General features: G+C 41.3%; 1 protein-coding gene across 1 annotated transcript; it reads left to right on the forward strand.

Moving 5' to 3' along the window:
* Positions 1-3,750: 3,750 nt before the first annotated feature.
* LOC137106947 (amphoterin-induced protein 2-like) lies at positions 3,751-7,535 on the forward strand. The gene is made up of 2 exons (XM_067491037.1): positions 3,751-4,030; positions 4,760-7,535. The coding sequence occupies exon 2, from the start codon at positions 4,853-4,855 to the stop codon at positions 6,368-6,370; it is 1,518 nt and encodes a 505-aa protein (XP_067347138.1). The 5' UTR covers positions 3,751-4,030; positions 4,760-4,852; the 3' UTR covers positions 6,371-7,535.
* The last annotated feature ends 4,259 nt before the right edge of the window (positions 7,536-11,794 follow it).

Genomic DNA, 11,794 nt, shown 5'->3' on the forward strand with positions numbered 1-11,794 from the left:
TGCTCATTGCACACTGGGATGATGAGATGGTCTCCTCATCATCGTGAAAAGTAATGAATGGTTAGAACCAGCAGATGGACAGATAGATGGGCTGTTGAACTCCAGCTAAACTAAAACGCATCCAAGACCAGTGCTGTTTAACTCTTTCCCTCAGCCAGCACTCAGAACCCTGCTGGTTTTCCTCCTAATCATGTAATCAGTGACTATTTTACACCTGGGATGCAGAATGGATGCAATTACATCCATTTAACTACCAGGTAAAACCAGCAGGCAGCCACCGGTAGATGGTGAATGGAACCATCTGATACCATAGAGGTGAAGGACTGAAATTATTTCTCTGTTCTAATTACTTTTGGAACATTTCTGCAGAACAGAAATATGGAATTAGAAAAAATATTGGTCATTCCACGTCTTGCATATGTGATCGCAAAGGCAAGAAGGACACTGGCAAAAATCCCCAGAGATCTTCCCCTTTGATGGTCAGCACCATGGAAACATACAGGGATTTGTCTGTCAGAGTGTCCCGGGAGGGAAGCTCATAATTACAAGCACATTGTGATTAGACCAAAGATGGGATTGTAAGGCAACAGGGCTCCCTCTCACTTCTCCTTCAGCTAATGGAATCGATTTGAATGCAATTGATTTTTCTCTCTCCTTCTTCTTTTTTGGTTAGATTGTGAATGTGTGGATCCAAACGATCAAACAAGATAGTAAAAAAAAAAAAAAAAGAAAAAAAAAGCTGACAGGGCCTCTAACCCTGTAGAGCTGGTCAGGTGGAAGAATACTTTCGTGTTACATTAAAAACATAGTCTGCTGGTTGCAAACTGACACACACACACACACAGTTAGAGAGAACATGGCAAACAGCTAGTGAAGAACAGAGGTAAATCAGTGAAATCATGTCATTTTAATGAAGAACTCAAAATACCATCTGAAAATATTCTGCCTCAACAAGCAAATTGTGAACTGCTGCTTCTTTTTCACAGTACCAAAAAAGGAAAGGATTGAGGTAACGGGAGTTTTTCTGAGCTGCATCAGTGTTTGTTTACCTCTCTTCACAGCTCGGTACACTTTTTTTGGGTGCAGGATTTAGCCCTAAGCAGATCATGAACAGCACACTGCAAACCAGCTGTGAAACCAGAAGCTCGAGAAAATGAAAGAGAAAATCTTCAAGGTCGCGCACGTTTAATTAAAAAGATGTTATCGCTAATGAACCAAACTGTCCTTGCCAGGCTACTATTAACAACATAATGCTGAAATGGCGAAGCATGGTTTGCAGTCTCTGCGGGGGTTGGGAGCCTTCTGATTGCAGGAAAATCATCTAAACCTGAATTAGTATGAGCTGTATACCAAGAGATGGGTCTGTCTCTTTCAGATTGTGATGCTTAGAGTTGTGCCGGTCGGAACACCTTCATCAGGAAGTGTGACTAATCAAACCTCTGTGATGATCCCTGGGATTTTAATGTTAATAGGAATTAGAGAAAAGATGTGTCACATGTCATAACATTTACATTTACATTTAGTCATTTAGCAGGTACAAGGCAGCAAGAATCTAAGTCAAGGAGAAAACATCAAAGTCCTGTCAGAAAAGTGTTCACAGTTCACGAGATGCAAGTGCGAGAAAGAGCAGAAAAGTCGTTTTTTTTTTTTAGTTTTTATAGATTTAAGTGCAAAGGAAGATGCGGAAGAGTTGTGTTTTCAGCAGTTTTTTAAATATTGGGAGAGCGTTTGCTGAGCGTGCAGAGTTTGGTGGCTCGTTCCACCATCGTGGGATCATTGCGGGGAAGCGTTTTGCTTGGTGAAGTCAAGTGAAGTCAAGTGAAGTCAAAAGATGTTTATGTAAGAATATGACTGACTGATAAGGTATAAAAAGTATATAATAAAGACTGCAATAAAAACAAGACTAGTCCTATTTATGGGTTAAATGAGACGGCGGAGGCTGTTTTATTAAACGCCACCACGCCGAACACAGAGACTTACCTACTCACTAGTTCACCTTTACAGCCTTGTTGAGTTTATGACTCGCAAACACCAGCTGTTTCAAGTCACTATAATATAGTGACACATTTATCTGGTCGGCTCACTATAGTCCCTATTTATAGCCTAACAATAGATTTTTACTTCTGTTAAGTCAATTTAAACTATAAAAATCATAAAAGGTCATAAATCATCAATGCAGATTACCTTGCAGAACAAAATGTGTCAGTGTCATAAACGTCTGTTTGTCACTGAGCTTTTCTTCCACTAGAAAAATTGTCTTTTAGTTGAGTGAACCAGGAATATGCTGACTTCCAGGTTGGTCTACAGAACAATCTCATGCCCACAGGTCTCTTTAGCAATAGTTTCACACTGGAATTAAACTCCAGACTCCTGTGCTTTGTTAACCCATCCTTCCTCCTTACAACCTGTGTGGCCATAGACACTAGATGACAGTATTTACTGTGTGTTAGACAAATGGTAATATTGATCTTTTGGTCATTTTTGGCTTCTGGTACAAACTACCTACAGCATAACACTCATCTGCCTATTTCAAAGCAATGAGGGGGCCAAAACCTCCTCCTCGTATTAGACACTTCAGTAAGACCACCTACTAAGACCTCAATAGTAGAAGGTTTCTGACAGTTTCAATTTAAAAACAGAGAAAGGGTGCTGGAGTGGTTAGCACGACCACCTCACAGCTAGAAGGTCCTTAGTTTGATACCTGGGCAACTGTGGATTTTCTATGTGCATGCATTCGTGCTTGCATGAGTTTCCTCCCACACTCCAAAGACATGTGTGTTAGGTTGATTGCTGACTGGTGTGAATGTCAGTGTGAGTGGTTGTCTGTGTATGTTTCTCTGTGTTAGACCGGTGACCTGCCCAGGGTGTGCCCCACCTCTCGGTCTATGACAGCTGGGATAGACTCCAGCCAACAGGATGATGGATGGATAAAATCATAATGTTCTAAATGTCAATTTCATGGCAGAGCTGCTGAATTGTACAGCTGCAGCCTAATGTTGTGGCCGATCACTGTAGTATTTTGCAGGAGGCTGGTCTTGTGAACCAGAACAATTAAAACTGTGGCCTAGAAAACCAAAACAAGGAGCTAAAAGAGGCTAAAAAGCCTGGACACGATACAACTGGACTCCAGAGTTAGGGGGAATATTTTCTGTGCACCTACAGGCAGCCCTGCTTTTCACATTACACGAAGCGATTAGCTGCATTGTTAAAATATAAATTCTTGTCAATCTGCAGGTCAAAAAAAAAGGTCAACAGCTAGAGGGGTCACTGCAGCGGAGGTGGCCCTTGGTAGCTGGGCAGGGCTGCTCCTGGTGGAGTGGGATGTGAACCCACAGCTTTCTCCATCCTTACCCAACGCTCTACCACTGAGTCACCAGGCTGGTACGATTTTGTAGCAACTATAAAATTCTCATTTTTGTGGAGCAATCCGAGCTATGTAACAGATGTTTTAACTTCATTTTAATGAAGTATTAATGAACATCTGCCAGGCAGGTGTGCATCAGAACTGTGATGTCTACCAGTCTCTGTAATCCTTTTAATCTCATTCACACAACTGAGCCTTGACGCTTTACCTGGAGTCACACAACCAAAGAAAAAGAAATCAAATCGGTGAAAATACTTGAAAATCCTTCCAGCTTTGTGCGGACGCTGCCTCCTCTCTTTACCAAACCTTCTCCCACTCCTCCTCTTCTTCTAACACCCCCTCTTCTCCCCCTCGGCACCAGCCACTCTCCTGTTATTAGTGGAGCCTATTGGCTGCCGTTGTGTTTACTCCCAGGACGACCCCTCCCACAGCGACACGCAACGCGACCTGCAGGTGAACAGTTCAGCTGCGGCTTCCCCGTCTCCTCCTCGCACTCCCGGTGGACGATCGGCACGGGTGGAGACGATGCGCGTTTACTTCCAAATCAGCTTAGTTCCCCTTTGGATTTTCGGATTCACGGTCGGGACGCGGTCGTGCGTCGCGGTCCGGACAGCGCGTCTGGAAATGAAGACCGACAAGCTGATCTGAATAAGTCTGCGCGTAAAGGTGAGCGTTGGGCTGCGTGGTTTCTGAGGGGTTTGTTTTGGTTCCGCCAAAGTCCTAAAATGCTGGATGTGGTGGGAAAACAAGAGATGGCGAATACTATTAATATAAAAGAAGGTATCTTCCACCCACAAGCAGTTTCCTGTGTTTTATACTCATTTACAGTTACACAGCCTTTTTCTATCACCTCTGGATTGCAAGTAACTGTTCCACTGGTATTTGGTCCACAAAGAGTCATTAAGTCAAAAATGATGAACTTCTAAAGTTGTTTTTTTTTAATAGCCTGTAAAATTATCTGTTATTAATCAGCTGATTTTTGCAGCCTCAGATTTGACCTTTGCTCCAGTGTTTTCCTTCCTCGCTGAATCTGTACTGTGAATCGGCTTTTTAGATGATCGTAAGAACATTTGCACATCGGTTTCGCTGAGGTGCAGCTGATGGAGATTGTAAATTATAGAGTTTTGTATGTTGATTCTAATTTAAAAACTGCTACATCACACTATTTGTGCACATTATTATTAGAGTAATATTAGTGTAGACAGCTTTACTTTGTTTCCCATTTGTACTTATATATTTGACACTGCTCATCTTAATGTGCATCTGTGCACGGGTGTAGTACTTTGTCTTAATTTGCAATAGTGTTGAAAAGTGTATTGCTCTAATTAGTTATTTTCAAACATAATTAGATTCATTTCCATGTTCCCTGTGTCTTCCTTGTTTTCCTGTCCTCAGTTCATAAAAGCCGCTCATCAGAGACTTGTAACCCTGACATGTGTACACCAAGTGAGACAGTAACCTGAGATCCCATCCTGAGGGAGCACCAGGATGTGTCCCATTGCGTCACCCCTTTCAGGCAACACCAATGTTGAAGGCAGTCATTATAACCCTGCCGCTGCCGCCTTGTTGCTCCTCCTGTGTCTTATCTTTCCTTCCTCTGTGGCCACTTGCCCACGGTACTGCCTTTGTGCTAGTGATATAATTTCCTGCAGCGGTCACAATCTGTCCATGTTGCCCTTTGATCTCCCAAGCTATGCCACAAGGTTGGACCTGAGCCACAATGCCCTCACTGCCCTGCCTACAGATTGGATTCCCCAATTATCTGATCGGCTCGCTACACTGGTTCTCAGCAGAAACTCAATAAGTCTAATTGAGTTGAATGCCTTTAATGTCACACCACATCTCCTCCACCTCGATCTCTCATCTAACCAACTAACAGTCCTGAACTCATCCATCTTCAGCGGGCTAAAGGAACTGAAGGAATTGCTGCTGTTTGGCAACCAGATCATCCAGATCCATCCTGGGGCCTTCAATGATCTTCACAACCTGCAGAGGCTCTACCTCTCTGGGAACAGATTGAAAGCTTTCCCACTAGGGCTGTATTTGGAACCTGGAGGGCCTCGTAACCTGACCTTTCTCGACCTCTCACACAACAGGCTCTCTAAGGTGCCTGTCCAGAGTCTGCTGTCTGTTACCCGCCAAGGTGGAATTTATTTGCAGGAAAACCCATTGGTCTGTGACTGTGCTGTGCTCGCCTTGTTGGAGTACTGGATCTGGAAACAGTACCGTCCCCTGGTAGACTTTAGAGGTGAATATCCATGTAAGAGCAATTCAGGACCTGGGTCTAATTGTAGCCAACAGGGAATGTGGGACATGCCCCTAAAGGCACAGACTTACCAAATAGAGCCTGGAAGATCACTGGCAGTGCCATGTCCAGGGTTAGCTTCTACAGCTGTGGAAGGGCTGGTGGTCTTCTGGGTGACCCCAAGGACTGTGGTGAATTCATCAACCCTTGATCCAAGTGCCCATCTAAAAGTTCTCCCAAACGGCACCCTTGAAATCCAAGAAGCATTTATTGAGGACTCTGGTAAATATGCATGTGTAGCAGCCCGCGGGCGTCACTATGACCCCTATGAAACTGTAGAGGTCAATGTGTTGGTCGGAAACTTGAGCACCGCCATTTCCGATGGCGTGGGGCACCGCAGCAGTGCAGAGCATTTTAACACTGCTTTTACCACGCTAGCTTCCTGTGTGGTCAGCATTATATTGGTGCTGCTTTACCTCTACCTCACCCCCTGTCGATGCCGGGACGGCCCGGGTGGGGGATCGAGAGGATGCGGCGGACGAGCCATCGTCCTTTGTTCAGACCCCAGAGAGGTAGAGTCAGGACAGAGGCGGTCAAACGGAAAGAGGGTGGCTTTCTTAGAGCCTCAGGCAGAAAACTCAGACACCAGCAGCCCCAAAACACCAGCAATATACCTGGGTCATGTAACCACAGAGGGAATTCTCAAGAATGGAAGTAGGACAGTGGGACAGGCCCTCACAGACCCTGCTCTTGTTGCATAGAAAGGAAATTACCTTTAGCACACTCCTGTGTTCATACACTATGAAGTGTTTTTTTTTTTTCTGTCTTGTTCTTCACATGATGAAAAAGATCATTTGATGTGCAGTAGTGTACCGTGATTTATGTAAAGTAGTTATGCACTGTAGGGATTCAGTGTCTGGTCTGGAGCAGAAAATCTAGTCAGTTTATAAGTAGAATTTCAACGATATCTCTGCAGTGAGTCTCTGTTTTTTTTTTTTATATTAACAGTTCATAAGGAAATTTCATGGGTACCGAGGGTAATTGACACCAGAAAGGTTACAGAGATCACAGAAATGTGTCAGGCTTTGTAAAGTAGGCCAATAGGAATATACATGCCTGATATTATGAGCTGCTAGAGGCATTGACGGTTATTATACAGTATATGCATTGTGGATACTGCCACCAAAGTGACCCTTGTTATTTTCAACCATCTGTTTTCTGCTGTGCAGTGCATCATTTTCATTTTTCAATTCCCCAGTTATTTATGTGATGTTATCTGAAATTCAATAATGTCCAAATCAAAATGTATGTGATGTATCTTTAATGATGTTAAAGAGGGCAGCACTGTGGCACAGGAGGTAGAACATTCATCCAAGGGTTGGTGGTTCAATTCCCAGCTTCTCCTGTCACATGTCAAAGTGTCCTTGAGCAAGACACTGAACCCCAAGTTAGTTGCTCCCGGTGAGTGTTGGCCAGCTGCAGAGCAGCTCCCCCATCGGTGTGTGAGTGGGATTGTGAGTGTGAATGGGTGAATGAGAAGCAGTTAGGTAGAAAAACGCTTTATAAGTGCAGACAGTTAACGTTACAATAACCATCCAGCTCTAACCCCCCGGCCAGCGGTGGCCTTTCCAAGTGGGGTTTGTCGGCTCTTCACGTGCTTGCTTAGGTTTTCGATGGGTACTCTGGTTTCCTTCCGCGGTCCGAAGACATGCACGGAAGGTTAAATGGCCCGTAGGTGTGAATGTGAGTGGTGTACCCCACCTCTCACCTGATGACAGCTGATATAGGCTCCAGCCCCCCACGACCAAATAATGAATGGATGGATGGATTTTCTGTGAAAAGAAACAAAAGTGAACAATATTTTAGACTATAGTTATGAAAATCTGCTACAAATACAGATTTGATTAAAATTGTTAGACAAGCTGATTTCGATTTCTGAGTTTCAACTTTACTGTCTCAGGTTTTTACAGTAGATGTCTGTCTGGGATTTCTGTCTCCAAAGCAATTAAAGTAAAAGGAATTTTGTGGCATTGATCACCTAATCACCCTTTAAAGCTGAGCTCATCAATATCTTCTACAAACAATGGGTCAAATAAAGCACAAAGAATGTCCCAATACATGTCATTGCCCTCAGCATATACGCAGAGGTGGTAAGTAATTAAGTACATTTTCTCAAGTACTTTACTTGAGTACAATTTCTAGATACTTACAATTTTTTTTATAGTTCACTTTTAATAAACGACAATTCAGAGGCAAATACTTGACTCTTACTCCGCTACATTTATTTGACAGCTTTAGTTAGTGATTTTTTTGCAAATTATTGAAATAATGCGTTATCGTGGAACACGTGATACGGCGATAAATGCAAATTTAACCAATCCTGGGGAATTTTGCACAACCTTGTAATTTTATTCAATCACTGCCACCTAATGTGCATAATTTGCATGTGTCAGGCTATTAATATGCAGGAGACTCCTAGAATTTCCAGCAATGTTTCTGCTAAACACTATGCAAAGGGAATTCCCTGATGGTTTGTACCGAAGCGGGAGTAAACTGTTTTGCACTGTGTACTGCAACATTAAGTCATCATGGACAAACAATTCTCCCGCTGTTGCCAAACACATCTGGAGAATTGCTGCAACACAGGAAAAACACAAAGACAGAATTGCATTTTTTTGTGAGTGGTAAGATAAGTAAGTCAGAATAAATGGCCGATTGGTGGTAATGGTAGTGTAGTATATATAATTGGGTGCTAATGTTTGCATATTCTGAAAATGGCAATAAGAGTAAAGTCAACGGTTCTTTTTAGACGCATAATAATTAATACACATTGAGCTAGTACAAATCAAGTATATTAGGCTGACACAGTCACGAAAATAGAAAAGAAAAAAAAGGAGTCATCAATATCCTGGAGAGACTGATGAACTGTCAGTGTTTAAAATCAGCTCTCTACTTTACCAGCTGCTGTTTTTTGTTCCTCACCAAGTCTATGTCTAGGTAAACGAGATCTTTAACCCATAATGTCTATGAATTACTTTAAATGTTTGTCGCCATAATTTTCATCCCTGAAAGTTTGTTAAACAGATCTGGGCAGTACTTAACCATTTATCCTATCAATAGCACCAAATTCAATGCTGTTTAAAAGACATTGTTTTTACAGTGAAGTACTTTTTTACAGCATGTACATATTACTGCAACTTAAGTCAACAACTCAAATAGGTTCTTCGGTTTCTGTACTTCTACCACCTCTTCATATATGGAACAGCTGGAGAGCATGTTGCTGCTGTTTTTTAAAATTTTTTTTTTCAGTGTCCTAGAACCCAGTCACCAAGTAAAAACCACCTAAACTAAAACTACCCCTTTAATTTAACAATTACATCTGGAAAACAAATTCGAATATATGAAGTAATATATGGAGTATATTCTCATGCCAGCATTTATGAGCGCCTTATCAAAAGGAATGTTCATGTTTTTAATGCTGTGAAAAAGTCCGAGTGCAGGTCCAGACCAGCTCACCCGTATCTGGTTTAAATAGATGCAGCCTGGCTAGTTGCCAGCCTGATCATTATTCTTCCCTTTCGCCATCCCGGCTCAACCTCTACCTTGTTGCACACACATTTTTTACAAACAGCAGATTTATAGCGGGATTGATCCTTATTGGTTCAGACAGGAGGACAGTTTAGTTTTGGCAATGAAGCCCCAGTCAGCTTAAATCTGTGTCACAGAAATCAGAAGAAGGTTTGCCAGCTCGCCTCGAGCCCACCGTGACCCACATTCCTCCATCCTCTCTTTGTTTGGCTTCTATAGGTGTGTGCAATCATTATCAAGGAGCCAGGGGCTTGTCCGTACATGTTCATACTACCAAATATTAGCTTTTTTCTGTTCTTATAGAGGCAGGAATCATTTTATTTGGTCAGTGAAGTACACTAATGACCAATATTTGTAGTATTGAAATAAACATTTTTAATTCTGGACAATGAGTGTGTTGTTTTCTTTAACAATGATTTATTCAAGTTGTTAAATTCCCACTGTGGTGTTAGCTTGACTCTGAACTAAAATGAAAAGAGGCAGTTTGGGTGAAAAATGAAAAGCAGTATTACATCAGAAGGATTTAAGGCTGACAACCTCTTAGTGAGTCAACAAATCGCATATTTAAAAATCCTCTTACAAGCTTTTCCAGTGGCTACTAAAAAAAAAAAAATCAAAAGCCGTTATAGACTTTTTTTTTTTTTTTTCCTTGTGCACTTGTTGGTCGGTCTTATAAGTGGAAGGACATTTGAAATAAGCTGGAGTCATTTAGAAGTGTTGTGATGGCAGCGGGGACATGAGGAGCCTTTTAAAGCAGCTCCATGCTTTTGGAGTCAATGGGCCAATGGCAGGGCCTGAATAGAGGCTTCAGGTAGTGATGCTCCCATTGGAACTAATTTAGACGTCTCTCACTTCCAGTGTGACAAAATGCTTTTCGCAGGTCAACATGGGGACATTTAAAGAGAAATGCGGGTGTTGTCAGTCCAACCGAGGAACGGAACTATTCCAGTTGAAGATTAGTAAGGTTATTTTTAATCTAATAAGGATGGTAAGAATTTAAAATAATAAATCGTAGACTTATTGCAAGTAATATTAGGATAGAAACTCATTCAAATTTCAGCTTCGTTTAATTTATTGCTTTTATTTTTAGTGGTTGTCAGGAAGCATTCTATCAGTATTACACAAATAATCCTGATCATGTCATCAGGATTATCTCAGATTGGGCTGAAGTACTACACAATTATCACAGCAGTCCTGCATTGCTGTACCCCATCGGGAAGGAATCCCACCATTCAGCGAGCTATTATTAGCTCTTATCAGCTAATAATTATGGTTGTGTAGATGACTTTCCACCTCCTAGTCGGTTTAGTAGGTTCTGATTATGTCTTACAAAAACAATCAACCAATGGAAGAAAATATAAAATATGTATGTACAAACATATACTTTCAATTTAAAGTATGATATGAATAAATATTAACTAGTAGATCATAAAACCGATGTGAGGTCAGTTGGTGGTTGGAGAAAAGAAGATGGGAGGGACGTTGTTGTCGATTAAAGAAGTGGATAACAGCACACATTTCCAGAAAGTCTTGACTTCATAGTTTTTTGCTTATTGTATACATGAAAGCAATGAAAGAAAAATGTTTAACCAGAGGTGGGGAACCCTGCAGCCCTTTTCTTAGCGTGAAACGGATGTGGAATGTTGGATTAAAGCTTTCAGAAAGTCAGAAATTGATGACGCAGCCTTTTTTAACTCTGATGTAACCATATGACAAGCAGCTTATGAGACTTAGAGGAGGCAGCATTCGGACCCCTATAAGGGAAAAATAAATCAGCATATAACCATCTTTATCTTCTTAGTTTGATTTGTTCTTTTTTAATATGTCTTTTGCGGTCACTCTACTTTATGGAAGGACAATGCAACATATCCGGAGTGCTCCTTTATTAAGGTTTTATAGATTACTGTTCAAAGCCTTTAGATTTGTTTGAGCTGGGGTGAACCTGTGCATTTGGACTAAGGCCTATTGGCTTGAACTGGAAATGAGACTTGGGAGTTGCATCTTGGGAAATGTGGGGTCCAACACTTTTATAGTAGGTGCTGGTAGAGGTTTTTTTTTTTTCAACCAAAACATATTGTGTGCAATAAACAGCCTTTACTGCTCAAAACTAGCTTTTACTGAATGTGTATCGGTGACAAAATCACTTTGCCTCTAAGGCACTTTATACAGTATATGTAATTTTTTTCCAGTGCCTACAATATCATTTGCTGCTGCAAGTATAGAAATCAAAAATCAATTGCTCTTTTGCAAAAATCCTATTGATTTTCTGATGGAAGGCCTGACACTTTTATGATCTTTCAGCTGATTGTGGCCCATGTGAAATGTATAAGTGAATGTAATAAGTGATGTTAAATTTTACTTAATGTCTTTATGTCTTTTTTTGGTTTCATTGCATTTAGAGTAATTCTGGCAGTAGTTATAGTGCAGTACAGCTATTAACAGTTGCTATAATAGTTCATTTCTATAATAATAAAGGATAAAAAATCCCCTCAAACCAGCAAAAGTTTGATATGCAAATGTAGTCCGACTCCACAGAGGTCTTTAATCTCCTCTGTGCCCAATATAAATACAGTCATATCCTGACTATCCATAATTCA

Source organism: Channa argus, chromosome 21 (assembly GCF_033026475.1).
Source record: "Channa argus isolate prfri chromosome 21, Channa argus male v1.0, whole genome shotgun sequence".
NCBI lineage: Eukaryota > Metazoa > Chordata > Actinopteri > Anabantiformes > Channidae > Channa > Channa argus.

Coding starts and splice junctions, on each gene's coding strand:
- LOC137106947 (XM_067491037.1), top strand. CDS start 4,853: ATGTGTCCCATTGCGTCACCCCTTTCAGGCAACACCAATGTTGAAGGC.